Below are 22,915 nucleotides of genomic sequence, written 5' to 3'. Positions count from 1 at the left end.
AGAGTGTCAGCCAGATGCCATAATCTCTAAGAGGTTTTTCTGTGTGAACTGAATTATAACTAGTTCAGTGAGTTCTATAACTAATTCTATAACAAAAGCTTTTGTGGCTGTACTTTAAAACTAAAGCAAGGATTATTTTTAAATGCCAGGTTTCTAAAATAGTAAGAGTATATCTAGAAAATTCATTGAATGAAAATATATTAAATAGCAGGCACCCTTCTAGGAATTTTGAATGCATTAGGAACAAAATAACTATTTCTATCCACATGGAGCTTAACTTGACATTTTACTTGTGAGAATAGAGACAACAACCAAATAATAAGTTATAGTATATTAGAACATCATTAAATATGTGGAAAAGAATACAGAAGTGAAGATTGGGTGTTGGGAAAAAGTTGTCCTAAAGATTTTTAAAAGAATGGATAGTATTAGAACGTGTCTTGGTTTGATGTAGTTTTATTCATGTCTTTTTTGTAATTTATTAAAAATTTTAATATATTAGGGAATATATGTTGTTTAATAAATTGCTTCAGCTTGCCCTGTATCTCCTACAAAGGCAAAACATCTTTTGTCATGTAAACAACTCTGAGTAATTATTTTGTTCTAAAATAATTGTGCCTAATGACTTTTCTTAGCAGTCTGCTCTGTTCCAATTTTTCTTTTTCAGGATGTGTTGTCACTAGTAGGTGAACTAAGTTTTGATACTTCATAAAAAGGAGAATGGGCCAATGAAGGTTTATGAAAACAAGGAAATATTTTATTTCAGATTATGATTCTTAACATTACATATTAAAGATCTAAAGCCTATTCAGAAGTTTAGAGAAATTTTAGTTAGAAAAAAATATAAGGAGAAAATTAGGGAAGTAAAGGAATTTTAAGATTTAATGCGCTCTTAGCAGTATCTTGCATTTTTTTTTTAAGATTTATTTATTTGTACATACAGAACTGGGGTACAGACCAGAGGCCCAGGGGTGGTGAGAGGCTTCACCAGAGACAGAGTGGGGAGCAGAACAGGCCGACTGATGAAGTACACTGCTGAGGCGAGCAGCAGGAGGGTCAAGAGAGGTCTGCCGCACCATGTGGTCACCTCCGGGGCAGGCGGGAATCGAACTCATGCGGAAGTGGCTTTAGCTTCTCAGTGCAGTGCTTTAACCCGCTGCACCACCAGTATCTTGCTTTTTTTTTTTTAAAGATTTGTTTATTTATTCATACAGAACTGGGGTACAGGCCAGAGATGTGGACGGTAAGAGGATTCACCAGGGACAGAGTGGGGAGCAGAACAGGCAGATCAATGAAGTACACTGCTGAGGGGAGCAGCGGGCGGGTCAGGAGAGGTCTGCCGCGCCATGTGGATCTCCTCCCGGGCAGGCGGGGATCGAACTCCTGCGGAAGTGGCTTAAGCTTAGTTCAGTGCTTTAACCCGCTGCACCACCAGGGAGGGCCTATCTTGCATTTTTAATAGCAGATATCTTTAGAAGAAGAATCACTCTGAAATTTTTGATAGGTAAATTTAGTAGTTTGATAGCCCTGACCAGTGCTATGTGGTGAATAGACCTGGATTGTACTCAGCTGGAATATGATTTCACTTTTTGTCTGGGTTGATGTCACTAAGAAAAGAATATATTTCTTTGAATTTCTCTGTCCTGTATTCCTCCCAGTATCCTTAAGGTCAGGTTAGCACAGTAAATAATCTTCGCTCAGCAAGCAACCCAAATCACCATCTTCCTGTCTGATGTAACTAATAAATTCTAAGCAAACTCTAAACTCCTTACAAAGTATCCTAATGGATGCCTCACTGGACTAAAGAGCTTTTGGAAGCAAAATAAAATAATCATCTAAAGTTGAATGTTTCTGGATCAAGGTTACTAGGTCAACACTAAATTTAAAACAAGTTTGAGAGACATTTTTTAATGGCACTTAGAAATTATGGGTAAAGGTCAGGCCATTACATACGATGCTGCTCAGATCCTTTGATGCTAACGGTCTCCAACTGCCGTGTGTATGTAAGATATATTTTAGAAAACATTAACTGTGATTTAAAGTAGCAAGAGACGGTTTTCAGGCGAGGGAAAAAAAAGTCTTCCCCTAGTTTTGTTGTTGAAATGATTTGAGTGTAGTAAGTTTATTGAACCTGAAAAAGAAATTATTAATAGTTGTCTCCACAAAGGGAAATAGAGAAGCTTGCGCCTGTCAATTTCTGCATAGGAGTTTGTGAGACATTTTGAGATTGCAAGAAAACTGTGGATGAAATCCATACTAATTAGAGATCTTGTGTGTTTGGAACCATTTAAAAATGCTGTGCAGGACTCAAAGGAATTAGTAAAACCTGCTGCAGTACAGCAACATTGTTAATCTCCAAAGAGAATAGATACCAGATGTTCACACTGCCCAAAGGACACCTCTGAGTCCTTGACAGTTTTCAGTCAGATTGTTCTTTAATAGATTCAAATGCCTGAGATGATTATGGGTGATACAACTATGTGGTTTCTACATAGGAATGATTAATAATCAACGTGAAGAACTGCACGAGTTTTGATAGGTAAGAAAAAGAAACATTATATTAAATTTGATGTTTATTTTGCCCAGAGCAAAATAATAGAAATTCTTTGCTTATTTTGCCTTTTCTTGACTTAGTGACAAATATAGCCAAATGAAATGATTTTTAAGTCCAGTTTTGTTAAATAACAAAATATGTCATGATATCTTCTTTATTTATTACATAAATTTGTTAAATAAATCACATAAATAAGTAATTATAAACAGTTTTGAAGAGAAAATTCTGGGTGCAGTTGCCATGTTTGACGGTGGTGCCTAGGCTAGAGTTAGAACTCTGGATTCACTTATTCAATCTCACTTACTTTTTAGAAGATTTTAAAAATTGGACTCTCCCTGGTGGTGCAATGAGTTAAAGCACCACATTATGAAGCCGCTGCAGTACAAGTTTGATCCCCTGCCAGGGCGCTGACCCACGTGGCATGGCAGACCTTTCCTGACCTGCCTGCTGCTCCCCTCAGCAGTGTATTTCAGTCCAGCTGCCACCCACCACACCTCTGGTCTGCACCCCAGTTCTGTACGCATAAATAATTAAATCTTTAAAAAAAAACAAAAGATTTTTAGGCCCTCCCTTCTGGCGCAGCGGGTTAAAGCACAGCACTAAGAAGCTTAAGCCACTTCCACAGGAGTTCCATCCCCGCCTGCCAGGGAGGAGATCCACATGGCGGGGCAGACCTCTCCTGACCCGCCCGCTGCTCCCCTCAGCAGTGTACTTTGTCGATCTGCCTGTTGTGCTTCCCTCTCTGTCTCTGGTGAATCCTCTCACCCTTCGCATCTCTGGTCTGTACCCCAGTTCTATATGAATAAGTAAATAAATCTTAAAAAAAAAAGATTTTAAAAATTAATTTGTTGATCACTTACATAACAGTATCATTTGGGGATTACTAATTCACTCCTCTGGTCACCTACTTTGTGTAAAAAAAAAGTAACACACGTTATCATGGTCATTTAAGTTGTTATAGTCATGCCTGTCAGTTTGGTAGTCTAAGAAATACTAAGAACAACAGCTAACAACTTAAAAGTAAAAGATTGTAGAGAAGGATCTTTATTTTAGTCTTTCTTCACATTAACTTTATGTTTAGTATCCTAAGGAGCATTTTAATAACACTTAAAGTTCGTTAGCATGTCTAAATATTTTCATATGGCTCAATTTATTGCAAAATTTCCTCTAGAAAAAACATTGCTGTAACATTTTAAGCACTTTAGAAAACAGAGAAAGGTGAGGTGAGTGGGAGGAAGTCCCAGGACCCACACATATCTTGGCACAAACATTATTATTGTCTTCCATTAGCCATCAACCTATTTTACTTTCCTTTCCTGTCAGACTGTGCAAAAACAGTCTTTGTTCCCTCTCTCCACTTCTCACCTGCTTTTCAACCCAACACACTTCAGTTTCTGTGACCTGTATTTTGAAGTGGCCCTTCTGAAAGTCCTCAAAGCCTCCTACTTGTTGAATCAGTAGTCTGTTCTCAGATCTTATGACTTGTCCTTTCTGTAGATGATGCCTCAGCTGTCTACCCTCCAGTCTCCTATTATCCTGCTCTAGCTTGGTTCTCTTGTCCTCCTTCTTGAAATGCTCTTTCATTTTCCTAACTGACTCCTGCTTCCTTTAAATATCTGTTTGGTTCTTCAACCCTATTATATTTGCCTCCTACAATTCTCATTCATAATTTTACTGTTTCCTATGCTCTGATGACTTTCACATCTGTATTTTTAGCCTAGGTCTCACTTATGAACTTACATATCTCTCTGCCTCCTAAATAATTCAAAACTAAGCTTGCTGTTATGATTTTCCCTGAAAAAAGTATGACTAGAGTGAGCCAGCTAGTCATAAAAGCTGGAAAACTGCATTAGTATTTGACTCTGCCCTTCTTCTTTGCTTCTCCACAGGTACCACACTCACCAAAATCAGTGAATTCTATAACCTCCTCACTCTTCAATACCATTACAAATGTCTTCAGAACTTCATCAATTCAGTTTCTGTGCATAGTCTTCCATATGATATACCATTTCATACTCTCTTATCCCTCACCATCCATCCACTTTTCAGAGTCACTTTTCTAAAATACAAATATGGTTGCATTACTAATCTGCCTAAAAACCTTCAAGTGGCTTCTAAATAGCATTCATAACCTCCCATTTAGAATCCCTGGGTTACTTGATAACAAGATGAAAAGGTATGGTAACTGCTAACCAAAATAAAATTAATTTTGAATAGTAGATTGCATTTAAATTTATCTCCATGAATGGTTTAAACCAAGAGTTTAGAGTCCATGCTAGTATGTGTATATGTGTGTGTTCTAAGTGCTCTGCTTTTCCAGGTAAGTATTTTAAGTGTCATTTCCATTTGAGCTACTATTTATAAAAACATACTTATACAGGCCCTCCCTGGTGGCGCAGCGGGTTAAAGCACTGCACTAAGAAACTAAGCCACTTCCGCACGAGTTCGATTCCCGCCTGCCCCGGAGGCGACCACATGGCGAGGCAGACCTCTCCTGACCCGCCCGCTACTCCCCTCAGCAGTGTACTTCATAGATCTGCCTGTTCTGCTTCCCGCTCTGTCTCTGGTGAATCCTCTCACCCTCCGCATCTCTGGCCTGTACCCCAGTTCTGTACGAATAAATAAATAAATCTTTAAAAAAAAAAGTACTTATACAGAAGTACCATTATTTATACATCCCTTTATACTATAGCACTCCCACCATGGAAGTACCTGTAGTCCAAAGAAGTCCACTGTGCTTTTCTCTCTACCCCAAATTCTCACATCTCATCCCTCCTCCATTCAGCCCCCCGGCCCAAAACTAAAGGTCTATGGTTAGCTTTTTTTTTTTTTTTTTAAGATTTATTTATTTGTGCATACAGAACTGGGGTACAGGCCAGAGGCTCAGGGGTGGTGAGAGGCTTCACCAGAGACAGAGTGAGGAGCAGAACAGGCTGGCTGAGAAAGTACACTGCTGAGGAGAGCCGCGGGCGGGCCAGGAGAGGTCTTCCACACCACGTGGTCACCTCTGGAGCATGTGGGAATCGAACTCATGCGGAAGCGGCTTTAGATTCTCAGTGCTGTGTTTTAACCCGCTGCATCACCAGGGAGGGCCCTATGGTCAGCTTTTAAGGGTTGATTTTAAAGCTTGTCTTTGACCCTTTGGTTTTTCTATAGTCCCCATATAAGGGCATCAGCTGGTATTTTTCTTTCTGGTTTAATTCACTTAACATAACCCCTCCCAATTAGATCCATGTCTATATGGATATATATATCATCCATTGATATTTATCTGTATCTATATTTATATCTAAATCTTATCTCACTTCTTGATCCATTCATCTGTTTTGTGGCACTTAGGTTTTTTCCATATCTTGGCTATTGTAAATAGTGCTGCTACAATCACTAGAATACAGGTTTCCTTTCAAATCAGTGCTTTTTTGTTAGATACCAAGGAGTAGAATTACTGGGTGCTTTGGAAGATCTATTGTTAGTCTTTTGAGTAACCTCCATACTCAGTAAAGCTGAATGAAGCGTGGAACAATCTTTGTAGTAATAAAGTCATAGCATCAATATATATATAGGAAGATACTTGTCCTGAATTTGTAATGGCAGGAAGGCAGAAATACAATACATTCTCAAACCATATCATACTATCAAATACAAAGTTGAAAAATGGTCTAAGAAATATCAAATCAGGGTGGAGATTGTCATAACCTGCCTTGATTTTAACTCAGAGAGCATTGCAGTTGCCATAAAGCATCATAATCCCTTTTTAGGTAGAATCAAATCTGCTAAACCTTACATTGATTTTGGCATTTTTCTCATCAAAGTAAAAGGTAATATAATTGTGGTTAGTAGAAAACTTACGATGGCTAAAATATGTTACTTCATTCCATGAAGTAGTACATCGAGACTATTCTTTTTAATATACTTGCAGTTTATTAAAAAGAAGTATATTAGCTGCTTCACAGTGATAGACTGAGCATACATGTTTATTCCCCCTCTCTCCCAAGTTACCCTTTTAAAGTGACAGTAAAATAAAGAAGAAGAAAGGGAAAAATAGTAAAAGAAGGTGAAGAATCACACTGCGAAGACTCAAAATGGGAGAGTATACAAGAAATGTTAATAAATATTTCAAGGAAAAAATGGATGGAAATGCATGAAAAGGTGTGACTGATGAGAGAAAACTGCTGCTCAAAATATGTACAAGTTGCTGTTGAGAAGCCCATTGGAACTACAGAGAGTTCAAAAGTACAGAATGGTCAAGAACATTGAGGGACTGATAATTAGCTGTTCAGTTGAAAGTCTAAAGAATAGCTAGGTCTTCCATTGTCCTCACTTACCTGTTTGGAGTAACAGATCATCAGTTACTCACAGAAAGAAACAAAAAATGGAAAACTGCTCTCTTAAGATGTTGAATAGGCTGTCTGGGAGAATGAAGCCTGCTTTTGAGGTGTTGTATTCCAGAGTCAGGGACTTAGGGACCATCAGCAAATTATGGCCACTTTCATCCAACTTCCAGTTGGCTTCTCTGTTCAGAGTTAAAGTCTGAGTAAAGAAACAAACTCATACCATAGCTGATAGCAGGGGAAACCTCTACAACTGCATAGGGTGACTGATCCAGACTTCTTTTCTTAAATAGAAATGGCCCATCAAAGATCACCAGAGAAATATGAAGGCAACCAGGAGCGTGAAAGACAAATACAAGGGGAAACAGAGACATTTTAAGAGAATAAGAGAAAAAGCTAAAATGAAGCAACTCTGATTTCTCAGAGATAATTGAAATATTTTATTTCTAAAGATGACACTTTATAAAGTAAGATGATACTTTAAAATTAAGATATGAAACAATAAGTTGCCAAACATATCTATAGCACAGTGTATTGATACATGCTTTTAAACACTTAAAGCATTACAGATTTTTTATAATATAGACATGTAGAAAATTAATCAAAACAAATATGGGAATGGCTCATAAACAATTATCCTTGGGTCACCAGGAGGTCTAGTAGTAGAGGAAAAAGCTGGAAGCAGATCTGGCTGTAATTGTAACACTTAATTTTATGAAAAAGAGAAAAATCTGAAGCAGATATAGAAGGAAATGTTTTTGTCTGTTGTATCTGGGTAGCTAATATCTGTTCCATTTTGGATGTGTTTTATTATTCTCTATACATCTGGATATGCTTGAACTATTTGTAATTAAAAATTAAAATGTTGAATTACAGAAAAACTCTGTATACTAAATAATAAGCCATGATTGAAACAAGAAATGAAATAAAATATGATAAGCCTTTTAATATATGACATCAAACAAAAAATAAAAGGAAAAGTTGGCTGTAGGCAGTCTGGGATTATGACAGTTGGGCCTTTGGAAAAGAAAATATAATTCCAGTATTTTATTTCTGAACACTATTTCCTTTTTATCCAGTGACATTTTGAACTAAGCATGATTTTGAATGGCTGACAAAATAGTAACAATCTTTTTGAGTTGGGAGTTTAATCTTAGTGTATATTTGTTGAATAAATGAATATATCATTTTATTAGCTGTAAAGTAGGATTTCTTTGATCGACAGAGCCCACAAAAGTAGAACTAAAGTTGATGCATAATTTGTATGTTTGTATTTAGTAAGAAATTTATTTAGTAAGTTTACTTAGTAAGAATATTGGACAAAAAGAAGCTCCAATATTCTTTAGCTTTCCAATAAATAAGCAACATGGTTATAGCTATAATAATACATAGTAACACTATTCGTTTTCAGCTCTTTAGAAGGAACCTACAGAAAAGCATAAAACTTCATTACAGGTAAGCATTGAAATAGGGGGAAAGTGTAGTTGGAGGGAAGATCAGGGTGCTTAGATGGTCTTAGAGTGGAGTTTCAAATGATATTTATAAGGTAGTCATATGTTCATTGAGTAGCTTTTTGCAACAGCTCTTATGTAGCAGACTCTTTCAGAAATTGCCAATACAGTGGCAACCAAAATAAATTCCTTATTCTTGTTGGACTTAAAGATATTACTGAGCAAGGTTTTAAAAGAAGTAAAAATTGTATAACTATCAAATATTGAAAGGGAGGGGAGATTAAGTATGAACAAGAGGGGAATAAATCTATTTACTTTTTAAAAGATTTATTTATTTATGCATACCCAAACTCTGGTACAGACCAGAGGTATGTGGGGGAGGGTGAGAGGATTCACCAGAAACAGAGTGGGGAGCAGGACAGGTGGAAATCCACTGAAATCTACTGAAATCCATTGCTGAGGGGAGCAGTGGGCAAGACAGGAGAGGTCTGCTCTGCCTTGTGGGTCAGCTCCCTGACTGGGGATTCGAACACATGCTGTAGTGTCTGTGGCTAACTTCATACTGATGAGACTTAAACCCTTGAGCCACCAGGGAGACCTGAGGGGAATTAATTTATAATGTCTAATACAACACTGTGCAATGGTAGAAATGGTCTATATCTGTGGAGATGGTGGTAGAAATGTCCTGTGTATCTGTGGCGAGCAACATAGTAGCTGTTAACTACACATAACTGTTGAGAACTTGAAATGTGGAAAATGTGACTGAAAAACTGAAATTTATTCTTATTTGATTTAAATTTAAAATGTAACACATGGGTAGTAGCTTCTATATTAAAAAAAACAGATTTTAAATGAAGGAGTAAAAAGATAATAGCTTAAGTATATATTTTTGGAATGAAATAAAAAACCTGACAGACAGGACTATGTGGAGAGAATTGAAAGGGAGCATTTCACTATGAGTCATATTGCATAATTTAATTTTCTACTACATGCGTGCGTTTTGTTGTTTACTACTTAAATTGCTTAAGAATTTATAACAAGCAAATGCGGTTTTCAGGGGGCAGTATTGAATCATACTTTTAGAAATGAGCAGCTTTATCATGCTATATTATGGGGCCCTCCCTGGTGGCACAGTGGGTTACAGCACCGTACTTGAAGCTATCCACAGCCACTGCAGCAGGAGTTCGATCCCCGGCCAGGGAGGTGACCCACATGGCATGGCAGACCTCTCCTGACCCTCCTGCTGCTTCCCTCCATTTTGGAAGATCTGCCTGTTCTGGTTCCCATTCTGCGTATGGTGAATCCTCTCCTCCTCAGGCCTGTGCCACAGTTCTTGTATGCATATATAATAAATCTTTAAAAAACAATAATGCCACTTTATGAGTAAGGGAGAATACTCCTTTTTGCTGTTGTCTTTAAAAAGTCCTTTCTAGTGTATATGGTAGCAAGCACGGAAGATCTCCAATTAATAAACTGGATCACTGGCTCTTCTCTTTGAGTGTTTGAAATGAGCATATCCTAGAATTGCTCCATATTGCAGCAGCAGTTTCAAGTCATGACTGTCAAATTTTTGAACTGATCATTAGAATCAGATTGAAACAGAACATGTTCCAACTTCTCTGCTTTAGGTGTAGTACTGCATTTATTTGCTATCTGGAGTAAGGATTGTTTTGAGGAGAGAACCGATTTATGGAATATATGATATTCTTGATAATAATAGGCTAATGCCTACAAATACAGCTTATATTCCTGGAAATATAATGAAAATAGGCCCAAATCCAATCTCATTAAATAGAAACAAAGGGATGTTTTGGGGATGGGGTGAGCCAACTTTGTTTATGCAGGTTTTCACATGATTTTTCTTTTGAAAAGTGCATGGAGTGCATCCAAAACAAATAATTTTTTGTTAGATGAGAAGACCAAAAGGGAAATCCTAGAGAAAGGAGGATGGATGATCTTTCTTTAATGTCAAAACTGACATAAACACATCCCCTCCCCACCCTTTTGCTCAAGATAATTTTCTCAACAAGACCCAGATTGCTTCAGTCTTTGCCTATCACCCTTTGAAGCACTTTCCTTATTATTAGAAGTGGGGGCAGGGTTTCCTTTGAGGATTTTTACAGCACTGAAGAGTTCCTCCTTTAAATACTTTCACATGATGAGGGAATTCCGCTTTCAAAGTGCTGTCATCACTGTGGCTTCTCTGCCATAAGACAATCTATTCTTGGGTGAAAGTCCTTCCTAGTTTGATTGTCAATAAGGACTTACCTTGCTGACGGATTCTCTTTGCTTTTTCCGAGAGGCCTAGCAAACTCAGTGTTCTCTTTTGCTAATTTATGGGTGAAGTTGTCTAAGAGTCTGTTGAATGTATTCCTTCACACGTGATTATAGTCTTCAGCAGAGTTTTTCTTGTCGCCACTGATTAGGATTTGGGTGACATATCGAATATTCCATCTTGAAAACTGTGTTTCTTCTGCATTGCAAAAAAGACACTGAATTTTGGAAAGTTTTGAGATTTTTTTTAGTATCTCTTCCTATGTTTAAGTAGCATCTTGGTAAACAACATACGAAACTATTCAGATGCTAAATTTTCCAGAAACACTGAAATCCTTTGAGATTCTCTACCCCTGTGTCTTTTCATGTCACCTGTTCTGTTATTGGATATGGTCTTCTGGAAAATTCTTTTGACTATTTAATTTATTGAATCAAAATGTATAACTAACTGTATAGCTCACTCAAAAGCAGTTCCTTTCCTTCCCCAGAATCTTAGGTAGGCCATAGTTCACATTTTAGGAAAGAATTAGAATTAAGAAATCCCAAGTAGAATTGACATTTTCCCTCAGTAGTATTTCCTACTGGTGAGGTTCTAAGTCTTGACATTTCACGTAAGTGAATAAAAAATTATCTGTGCCCCAAACTAGATTACACCACAATTCTTGGGTTTTCCCTTTGAATAATGTGGTCAGTAGCAGGTGAGAGAATCAGTATTGTTTAGGATACATTCATGGCTGCTCCCACCTCGAGGCTCCTAAGTGCAGCAGTGTGAAGACCAACTGATCTAGACATGGTGGTAAACTCGTTTCTTAAAACTTGCAACCTCCTTCCTGTTAGTGTTCAGTTGAATAATCTCTTAGCTTTTTATTGAGGAAAAAAGTGGAACATATGGAAGAAGCCTCACACTAAAGACTTTTGACTGTCATTTCATTGCCTGTGTAACGTGAACAAGTAACTTACCTTTCTACTACCTCCTCCTCTCCACAAAAATCCTGTAAAGTGAGCTACCTAGGTCATATTCATTTTTTTTTCATCCTAAATAAAAAATAAAGCTACTTTACCTACATATGGAAAGACATAGACACAGTGATTGCATGTGATAGCCAGTGAGAAATTAGTATTGATATTTTTTAAGCTAGTCTGTAAAAAAGGGAATGATTATATTCTTCCTCCAATGAGAGTCTATGATGTGTCATAATTATTCATTCGTCTTTCTTGTTGAAAGGTAATTGGAAATCAATTTAATAAATTCTTGTGCCTTGCCTTTGTGCTACACTCCATGGTGAAAGTATTCAAGTCAGTGAGTTCAGACTCAGCCTTCAGAGTGCTTACTACCTAGTCAGGGAGAAAGTGTGAAAATTAAACACAAACCTAGTATGTTCAGTGTGAGATGCAGAAGACGAATGTGGGGAAAGAGGGAGGAATATACAAATATGTACATATACATACAGTTGACCCTTGAGCAACCCAGATTTCACCTGAAAGGGTCCACATAACTCTAGGTTTTTTCAGCCCTTGAGTTTACATTCTGTCATTTGCATCTACAGATGCAGAACCCAAATACATAGAAGGCCAACTATAAGTTATATGTGGATTTTCAATTGTGCTAGTGTTTGATACCCCTAAGCCCTTTACACACATACCACACAGGTAGATATAGGATCTCTATCTGTACATCTACATGTAAGTGTGTTTCTCTAAACCCATACTGAATTCTAGTGATCGGAAAATGTGTGTGGTGATGGGGTGGAAGGGCGTAGCTTTATGGCAAATTGAACATAAAATCAAAATTCCTAAATCCTTTACCTATTTATCATAGAATCAAATATTCCCCCATAATATGAGTTGCCTTAAACTGCAATCAAATGAGTTGTGGCATAAGAGGTAAAAGCAACAGCAACAACAAAACAGAATAATTGCTTTTCATAGAAAAATGACTTTTCAGTGTTCTTAAGCATCACCATTAAACCTCTCTGTACTAATAGTTCTTTGTTGTGGAACAGAGGATATTTAAATGTCAAGTAAACATTAAACCAAGTAATATGCCCTGCAATGTTTTCAAATTCTCTTTAGCATTTTAGAAAGTAAGGAGAAATGGGTTTTCTTAAGAATACTAGTATGTCTTAGTATCACTTTTGTGGAATGTTACCTTATATCTAGAAGGCTGAGATCTTCCTAGTAATTTGTGGCAATCTTGAACTCACATCAAGGAATTGGAAAGTGTTTAAACTCCAGTGTTAAATCTAGCACTGCCTCGGAAAGCTATCCTGCTGCATAGTAGGGAGTGGGGAGCTTGAGGGAGTTTTTTTTTTACAAAACCTTGGACTGAGTTAATATTTGTTTGAAACTGGAAATTGTATTGTTGAAGTTTGCATTCTGGTTTTTATCAGTAGGTGAATTAACAAAAAGCACCATGTTTGTAAGGGACTTCCTTCTTTCTGCAAGAATAAATTCAGCTTCTGAAAGAAAAAAAAAAAGGCACCAGCAATTCAGCAACATAACACCTCTTTCATCATTTTGGGGGTGCAGTCTTCAGCTCAGAAAACTCCAGTCATATTTTCTGGAAACATGTAAAAAACACACTCAGAAGTACTGACCATAAAACCAGTCTGTATACTCGTTAAAGTTTGTACAGCCTATGGCCATTTACCATCAAGTATATTAAAAGCTGTGTATTTTTAGAAACATTAGAATAAATGAAAATTGGGGGGAAAAGACACTATTTGAGAGAAGGTGCTACCTGAATATGCCTGCAGAACCCTTTTTGTGACTTTCTCATATGAAGTGAGCAAGCCTCTTGCCCATAAAATAGAAGCTATGCTTTCTAGATGAGCACAAACCTCCCCTGCACCCCCAGGACCCATCCTGAGAATTGGATTAAGATGGAAACAACAGAAAATTCAATTTAAAATGTTTTCACAGTCAAAATTAAGTACTGAAAAGCATTCTTCCTAAAGAGGCATAGAATTGTTGAAATAGTAACATCACTGGCTGCATGGTGTTTTGGAAAAAATCTCGAGTTAAGACTCCTAGTGCATCAGGCCTATGTCCAGTGACTGAATAGAGAGATAACAAGTGGAGATAGGTAGCAGAGAACCTCATAAACTCATTCTGGAGAAACTACTGGATGGTCCAAGATTGCTTCAAGTAATATAAATTCCCAATGCAGCTGCAATCTGAATGTGAGGGAAAAGGTATTCTTAAACAATTGTTGTATACTCACAGAATATGTTGTTATCCTTCAACTTTTGGGATTCATTTAAGTATGACTCATATAATAAATATTTTTATGCTGTGTTTAGGATTGCTTTAAAGTTGCATTCTAACCTAAGATTTCTGCTCTGCTTTGTTTCTATGCCTGCCGTGCCCTAGGTTGGCCGTCATTCCACGATGTGATCAGTTCTGAGGCCATCACCTTCACAGACGACTTCTCCTATGGAATGCACAGGGTGGAAACAAGCTGCTCTCAGGTTAGCTCCCCCACTGGACACTCACTGTCCTATCAGCTCTGCACTGGGGACACATTCAAGACTCCTAGTTGTGCTAAATAGAGCAGCTAAGGCCAAGTGACAGATCATGAAAGAGACAGATGAGCACTATGAAGTTTATATACATTCTCAGTGATATCTGAGAGGTCCTCGGCTATTTAGCAGGTCCAACTAAATGTCAGTCATTGACTTCAATATTGTTAAACAAAAACTGCTGGGAAAAACCACCTTCGCTTGATTCAGTGCAGTGGGAAACAGATTATAGGGGCATTGTGAAAAAATCACGGTATCACTTTACAATAATACAATGTTCACTTAACCTCTTTCCCCTACAGTTTTTTGCACCCATTATTTGGTAATAGCAGCTGTAACTGTAATGATCCAAACATGGAGAACAAAGACCCTAGAAACAGCTTTCTTTGGGTGTGTGTGCTGAGGGAAGTTGGAGAATAGCAAGAGGAAGGGGCAGTTCAGTGCAGACTGAGGCCTGAGTGGTAATACATGGCAAATTCCTCCTCTACTTCTCCTGGTCTGTAGACCTGTCTTCCTTTCTAAGTTTCCATTCACTGTGCTCTAACCACATTAATCCTGGTTCTGAGAGAGAAAATGACCTTCTTTTAGAGGAGGCAAAATAGTTTATCTGTCAACCCAATCAATAGACTTGAATCTGTGGGTATTTTATGTTTCAGCCCAGAGACATAGTTAGAACCTCCTTGCACACAGAATAAAAGCAGCTGTACTCTATTCTGCAGTTGGTTGTCCTGTTCCATTCTACTTTAAATAAGTTATAAGTAAAGTCTGAGTTTTCTGGCACTGAAATCCATTGATACTGCAGAGTATTTTGTTGGTGGATGTCTATTTGCATGTATCAGAGGTAAAAGGGGCACAATCAGGCAGCTGTAATAGCAAAGTGATTGCCACAAGGGCCTCCCTCAGCATTCTTCTTTCTGCCCTTTCACCTCCTTCATCAGGCACAAGAGTTTTAGGGAGTAGGTGGCATATTTACTACCAAGAAGGGAGGGAGGTTGGTTTGAACCTGGCCATCTGATGGATTTCTGTTTTCTTTTTTTTTTTTTCTTCAAATAAGGCTCCCAAGTTTACAATCTTCCAAATATGAAGACTACTCTGTAGACTTCATATTTTATTTGTATCACATTTTTAGTTCACTCTTGTTTCTCAGATATGAATCTCTGAGCAAGACAGAGAAGGAGGACTTCTAGACTTGTATACATCTATATAAATTTAAGTGACATAACTGAAAGCTGAATTTAGGCATCTGGCTCCAGAGATCTTAGAGGTGTTCAGACAGACAGATAGATGGATGCACCCTAAAAAGTCACAATGAAAAATAACTGGTGATTTCTCTGTGGTTATTTAGTCTAATTCAGTTGGATTAAAGTTTAAATTTAGTTGAATTTTAGTTGATATTTTTCTAATTGCCACAAGAACAAATTGAAATTAGCTACTGAGAAATCTGAACTATTTGACAAAAAAGCCACTCTGGGTAGGATGGTACATAGTAATTTGTAACTCAGATACTTACTACTGCATAAATCTCCTTGAAGACTAGCACTTAATTTTCTTTCCTTTCTTAAAAATTTTTTTTTTCTTTTTTTACTCAGAGCCCACTTTCAAACATTGGGTCCTATGAAGACCAAATTTAAAAGAGGCACAGAAAAAAATGAGGCATAATGTCATAATGTTTCTTAAGGCCCTATTTTCTAATTATCTTCACAACTACTACTTAGAAATCACAGTTGGAATCAACTTCCTCCTTTCTCTGTGCCAGTCAGAGGTAATACCAGTCGTAGGGGAAAAAAGACCATTATGAAGGTGTCCTACTGAGACCAAAGAGAAATGAAACCCACACACTGTGCCAAAATTAGGTGACATTCATAAAAGGTCATCAAGCTAAAGGCATAGCTCTCGACCCTTTGGTTAAAGACCTAAGAGTCTGTTACTTTTCTTTGGGTCTTGCCTTAACAGTTGGGTAAAGAACTGATGCTGATGTATTGTTTTGTTGTTGTTGTTTGCTTCTCTTTCTACCACCTTTGCTTCTCCTATTTAGAAGTATTTGACCATTTCATAAACCAAAGTCTTACACAGAAGAAATTTGCTTCATTATGCTGTGTGTAAAACTACATGTTCTGCTAAGTAAGTTCCAGGCAGAAAGAATCGGGTTCTAGCCCTAAGGAGTGATAGCTTGCTGGGTTCTCCCTGGTGTAGAGAGGGTGCCCACCACCCCATTGCCACCTAAAGGGTACTGGGCAGCTCTCACTCCCATTTTTTGTCTTTTAATTTGTTTCTTTCACATGCTTATTTTCCTTTTGTTTTACATTTTTCTTTAATTATCTCTTTTCCATTTTCATCTTGACTTGAAAAAAAAAAAAAAAGACTGATTTAATGGTTTCCATACTCCAGTAACCACTTGTGTTTTGCTTTCTAATTTCTCATTCGTAAGACTTTCATTATCAGTTTATCTTCTTTTGCATTCTATTCCTTTAGTCTCTATAGTCTCTTCCCATACTTGCATCTCTAATCATCTTTCTTTTTTCCTTTTTATGGTGACAGGAAGTGGGAACTTCTCTCTCTAAAGTCCTTGTATTTTGAATTCACATAGTTTTTCCGTTACCCTGGATTGAATTACATCAATGTAGTTTTTACTCTGAAGATTTTATTAAATGCTTTTAGTATTTCATAGATAATCTCAGCTGGGCTATGTCATGTGGAGTGTATCCTTCCTTGTGGTAAGAGGGAGCACTAAATGTGAAGGCCCATTTGTCAACAAATTCCACTGCCATCTTGTGCTGATGAACTGAGCTTCCACCGACAAAACAGTAGACTCAAGATCTGCTTGCATGGCAGTCCGGCAATACTTCAGTGGGTGATTGGTCCCTAATGCTTTCCTTAATACTGGGTTTCTTGCTTTTTTGAAACTGTTACAGATCACACCATGAAGTGAGTGAAACTACCACCTCTTTACGTTGTGATTTTCCTTCGTACCCATGGCACTCGTCTTTGGATGATTGAAGGACTCTATCTTAGAAATTTATATTTTAGTAAAACTGAAAAGTTAAGATTGGTTCAGCACTACACATTTTAGAGGAATCTTGTAGTCAGGTCCCTGTAGCAGGACTTCTGTGTAATAAGATAGCTGGCCTGATCTTTCAGTTTAACAGCACAGAAAAGCGAGAAGGGCAGCCCACACTCTTCACTGTCTTCATTATGATTACCGCTTGTAGAGGAATAAGCTGTTCTTTTACATTCTGATTTTTATGGCAACCACCTATGTTTTATTTTCTCATTTTTACCTACTCAACTGAGGAATCATATTCCAGTTACCTCTTTCAAAGAGTATTTCCATTTTGCATACTTTTGTGGTCACAGATATGTTCCCTGGCTGTAGCAAAATCTTTTCTTTCTTTCTTAAAGGTTTATTTATTTATTTATCCATACAGAACTGGGGTACAGGCCAGACATGCAGGGGTGGTGTGAGGATTCACCAGAGACAGAGTGGGGAGCAGAACAGACAGATTGACAAAGTACAGTGTTGAGGGGAGCAGCGGGCGAGACAGGAGAGGTCTACCACACCACGTGGGTCACAGTCCGGGACTGGGATCAAACTCACACTGAAGCAGCTACAGCTTGGCTTAGCTTCACGATGCAGCAGTCCAACCCACTGTGCCACCAGGGTGGGCCCTGCTGTAGTAATTTCATAAAAATTTTTAGTTATTAAAATTTTTCCTTAATTTTATTTAATTCACATTATTTAACCAATGATAAAATATATTGCTTCTATTCAAATTTTACTGACTACTGTGAATAATTGCTTGACAGTTTTTTCCATCTCCAACCCCACTCTGCTAAGCAACACTTTGTCAGAAGTTTAAATTCAGTGCAACGAGGTAAGATTTGCATGGCTTAAGCTGTAGTTCAGTGTAGTCAATTCTCCTCAAAATATTTGGGGAATTCTTCCTTCTTTAGATCAAAATTTGCATCTGCAGCAAATGGGAGACCAATAAATCACCTAACATTTTTTTAATAATCTCTAAGGAAACCATCAAGTCCTGAGTTTATTCAAGTTGGAGTGTATTTGTAACAGTGCTGCTAATGCTGCATCTATGGCCAAGCCCCTTAAGTTAGCTTTAGGTAATTATTAATTTGTTCTAAGGTAGCCATATCAACAGAAAGGTAAATATGCACCAAATACGAAGTTTTTTTCCAAAGTTAAGCAGTTTTTGGTAAAACCCCAAACCTTATTAATCTTTTGCAGATGACAACTCATATATTGCTTGATGACCAAAGACACCCATGTGCTACAATAGGGTTCCACACTCACAGCTCATCTTGCTTTTTCTTGATCTTTCCATAAAATCATGATGCCAAACTGGTGACTTCACAATCATTTCCTTGCAAAGGACTACTGTGACAAACACAGAGGACAAGAGCCCACTTACATGCAAGTGTCTTTAGTAACAGTAGCACAGGGTACTACTGGCAAAGAACATTGCCTTACTTTTTTCTTTTTTTAAGATTTATTTATTTATGCATACAGAACTGGGGTACAGGCCAGAGGTGCAGGGTGGGGGCAGGGTGAGAGGATTCACCAGAGACATAGTAGGGAGCAGAACAGGCAGATTGAGGAAGTACACTGCTGAGGGGAGCAGTGGGCAGGTCAGGAGAGGTCTGCTGCGCCATGTGGTTCACCTCTGGGGCCGGGGATCAAACTCACATTGAAGCAGCAGTGACTGGCTTGCAGTGATGCATCCTAACCCATTTGCACCATTGTGCCACCAGGAAGGGCCCTGCTTTTCTTCTTATCTCTTTTTTCCTTCCCATCCTGCCCCACATGCTCAAGTGTACAAACCCTGCTTTGAAACTGCTTGTCTTATAGATTAAACACTTCAGAGGAAATGACAATAAGAAAGCCCAAAACATCCTAGGACTAGCTAGGAGAACTGTTCTTAAGGACAGTTGAAAATACCTCAGTGCAGAAATATGTAACTGTGTTGAATGCACTATTTGTGTTTCTTATGTACGTGGTTGAGAGCTGCAGCCAGATTTTAAGGAATTATGCTACATTTGATGCACAATCACTTTTTCTAAAGGTGGGGTTGTCTTTTCATTCTCTGCAGGTCCTTTAGTTGTCAGGTTTTCTGAGGGGACACTTAGATGATAAAATATCCTAATGGGAAATAAAGATATTTTCTTTTGAACAAATATGCCTTGCTTCTTCTGAATGAGAGCTCACACATTCAAGTATAGTTTGTATTTTACATGCAAAATGAAGAAATACATAGCCATTTTAAAACAACTTTCAATACGCACACCAAAGATTCCACCCTGAAATAAATTATTCATAGCAGGTTTCAGAGGTTTCTTCATTGGGCAACCAGTTTGTTTCAGCTACAACCAGGTGTGCAGAGAGATCCTACCACACTGCCAGTTGGCTGGGGCTGGGGAGGCAGAGCTCCCAGGCAGCTAAAGAAACAATGCATCATTGACAACTTCCATTCATCATCCTAGTCTTTGACCAGAGGTAGATGCTGGAAAGAATGGGCTCCATGTGCGTTCCCCACAGGGAGGAACCTTCAGGGCTTGTGCTCTTTTGAAAGAAACAGCCTAACAGGCTTTTATGGGAGACTGGCCATACCTGGTGGGCGGCAAATGGTGCTGTCAGAATGCTTTTCTCAAACAGCTCTGCAGGCTATGGGTGAACGTGTATGTAGCCGCACAGATATCAATGAACATCTTGCTGTGTTTTCAAATGTTCCTTCCTTAGTTGTCTGAGCCTGGCTGAGCCTCCCAGAACACATTGTGGCAAGCACCATGAAGCCATAACTCTGGATGTTAGGGAACTCCTTCCCTGAGGGCTGCCCTTCTCCATTTTAATCCACACAGTGGTTTGACCATTTCTAACTATAATTTTTCTTTACTCTCTCCCCTTTTCTTTTGACTGGCTCAGGGACCTCTAGAATCATATTTCCTTCTCTGTTTAATTTAAATGCTAGTTCCAGATCAGCAAATGAAATTACAGACTATAAACCAGCTCAGTTCAACAGATTAAATTACTCAAACTTAGATTTAAAAAAAAAAAAAAACCAACAACTTGAGAAATAAAGACTATAAAAATACTCCTGAATGACTTGAAGTATAATCTTACTGCGCTTTATTTTTGGAGTAAGATAAACAGACCCATTTTCCCAGCTTACCTGTATTCTCTCATTAAAACCCCCCCACCCCACCCCCCCAAAAAACAAAACCATAAAACCTATCTGAGGCTTTCTTTATGTGAGAACGCCTCCACTCAGATGCCAGACAATCAGAACGCTGGCACTACGTGTGGGAGTAGTCACTGTGTACGCACTGTTCACTGAGAGCGCTAGCTCATGCTCACCTTCACGGTTTTGGTAGGTAGAAATTGGTGCTTTCCTGTGTCCATTTGGTAAATATGTGTATTTGTTTATAAGATGCACCAGTGACCTGAAAATTTGACCTCTTTTGTTTACAGAAAGGAAAAGCAGTCTGAGCTGTCAGCCTTTATATTACCTAAGAACAGAAAGTGGTAAAATAATGTGAGATTTGTTTTTTAGGTCTGTTTCATATTTTCCAAGCAATAGATCAAATCAGTTCAGGGTTCATTTTCAGTGCTTTAACAAGCTGACACAGTATATTGGTAGTAAAATAACAATCATTTTAACATGGAAGTGCCACATATTCCGAGTTGCTATTGTGCTATTTATTAATGACTAGAAACCCGTCAGAACTGAGTTAGGTGCTTCCAGGGCGCAGCTGAGATTCTGCTTCTCCCCTTGTAATGGGCACCCCTCCCTTGCAGCCTGCATTTCCTTGGCTTCTCATTCCCATCCCCTCATCAATTATAACTTTCCCTGCAACTTATGCTATGTTATAATCAAACCGGCACACACAATGAGTAGGATGAGAATGCCTTTTACCCCCTGTTCTTGCCTATATCTCCATTCTCCCATTGTTTTGTGGCGTTCCTCTAGATCTCCACTCCTTCACTTCCTTGGGGTTTTTACTCACCCCAGGATACCTGCTTGGCCACTGTACCCAGAACATCAGACCCTGACCCTGGTTTTTCTTGTTAGCAATTATTTCTACGTACCATACTCCACAGTGCATTTACCTTCTTGTGTGCCTCCCACCAGAATGTAAGTCCCATGAGGAGAGTGCTTGTTGCCCTTCAGCCATATTTGTAAATTGAGTAAATGGAAGTCTTTTGCCTCAGGCTTTGTTTTTCTCTGTAAGCAGATGAAAATGATGTATTATCAGTCAGCTTGAATGTGGTGCACCAATACTGGCATTTCCTCCACCCCATCCCTGCTGAGAGATGGTGTGAGTTCGGTAAGTGTGACACATGCGGGTGTCCCTGGCGTCACACTCAGCATTGCAGCACTTAGTACAGGGCCTCACTCAGTGAGCAGCCTGTTTTGGAGACTGTCATGCTGGATTTCTCGTAAACACCATCACAAACAGCTATTCCTTCTTCTGTCTCTGTCTGGATTCCAGACTTCTTCCCCAGCCATGTGGATTGCCAGTAGCATGAATTTGAGCAAAACAGCTTATTCCTTCTCCACATAATGTAGTTCATGCAGGTAAAGAAGCCGTCACAGCGCTTCCTCTATTGGAAGCCAGAGAAAAATGATTGTGTGAGCTTGAGACATCTCCATTTGCCACACTTGCCAGCCTGATGACTGTGACAACAATCTTTTGAGCCTTGCCATTGCTTTTGCTGGTTTCCAGCAAGGTCCAGTGCTTGTCTGATAAGTTTTACCGCCCATGAAAACAAATATCACCTCCGTCATGGCCAGTTACACCGTATCTTTTACAATGGACTTCTGCATATCTGAAACCCACTCATCCAAAGCCAAAAGTAATGCCAGCAGGGAGAGGGTTTTTTTTTTTTTTTTCCGTCATGTTTCTTACAAGAGGGAGATTAAGGGTCAACTCAATTCATAAAATTACTGTAGTCATTTTTCAGCTGGCTGAGAGACTTCACAGATCAAAAAATACAGTGGCTCCTAAGTGATTTCTGATATGCACAATTCTAGTGTTTTTTTTATTCTCAGCGTGTGGTACAACGCCTGCCAGAAACCATCTTTGCAGTTATTGACAAGCGGATTAGAAATCATCCGGATGGTTTCCATCATTTCTCCAGAGACTGGTCATCCATTTAAACTGCTTCATGTGAGTTCCTCCCCGAGCTTACTCTGTGTATGTTTTTCCTCACGTTTTGCCCTTCTCTTTCAGTGTGGTGCTCACCTTGGGCATATTTTTGATGATGGACCTCGTCCAACGGGGAAAAGATACTGCATCAATTCGGCTTCCCTCTCTTTCACACCTGCAGATGGAAGTGGTGCTGAAGGAGGCAGCGGAGTGGGCAGCCCAGCCCAGGCAGACAAGACGGAGCTGTAGGGTAATGGAGCGTGATGGAGACAAGTGTACTTAATGCACTGCTTATACAATAATCAAAATTGTCTATCTTAGATATATTTTTTCAAAAGATATAAGGGCAGTTTTGTGCTATTGATATATTTTCTTTTTTTGCTTAAACAGAGGCCCTGGCCACCAATGTATTTTGCTATTGTCTAGATCTCAAACTGTTTATAACTTTAGTCGCTGGAGATGAGCTTTATGAAACTTTTTTCGCAAGACACTTCAGTAGCATTCTCTGAGCACATAGCTTTTTTTCTTTGAAGCTTACACGCCCCCCCCCCTTGCTTAAGAGGGAGAAGGTACTTGGTCTTCAAGTGTGAAAATCAAGATCTCCTATGCAGTGTAGAGACCAGACCT

The 22,915-nt window shown here is 38.6% G+C and overlaps 1 protein-coding gene across 1 annotated transcript in view; it reads left to right on the top strand.

Moving 5' to 3' along the window:
* Positions 1-22,600, top strand: part of MSRB3 (methionine sulfoxide reductase B3) — a 117,294-nt gene extending 94,694 nt beyond the window's left edge. The window contains exons 5-6 of the mRNA XM_012720571.1: positions 13,983-14,080; positions 22,373-22,600. Coding sequence (XP_012576025.1) covers positions 13,983-14,080; positions 22,373-22,537 — 263 coding nt within the window. The 3' untranslated portion in view covers positions 22,538-22,600. The remainder of the gene's footprint in view (positions 1-13,982; positions 14,081-22,372) is intronic.
* Positions 22,601-22,915: the final 315 nt, after the last annotated feature.

This window comes from Condylura cristata, unplaced genomic scaffold, assembly GCF_000260355.1.
Source record: "Condylura cristata isolate star-nosed mole 26May11 unplaced genomic scaffold, ConCri1.0 scaffold00004, whole genome shotgun sequence".
Taxonomy (NCBI): Eukaryota; Metazoa; Chordata; class Mammalia; order Eulipotyphla; family Talpidae; genus Condylura; species Condylura cristata.
Note: the sequence above shows the minus strand (reverse complement) of the source record. Positions and strands in the feature narration are given on the sequence as shown.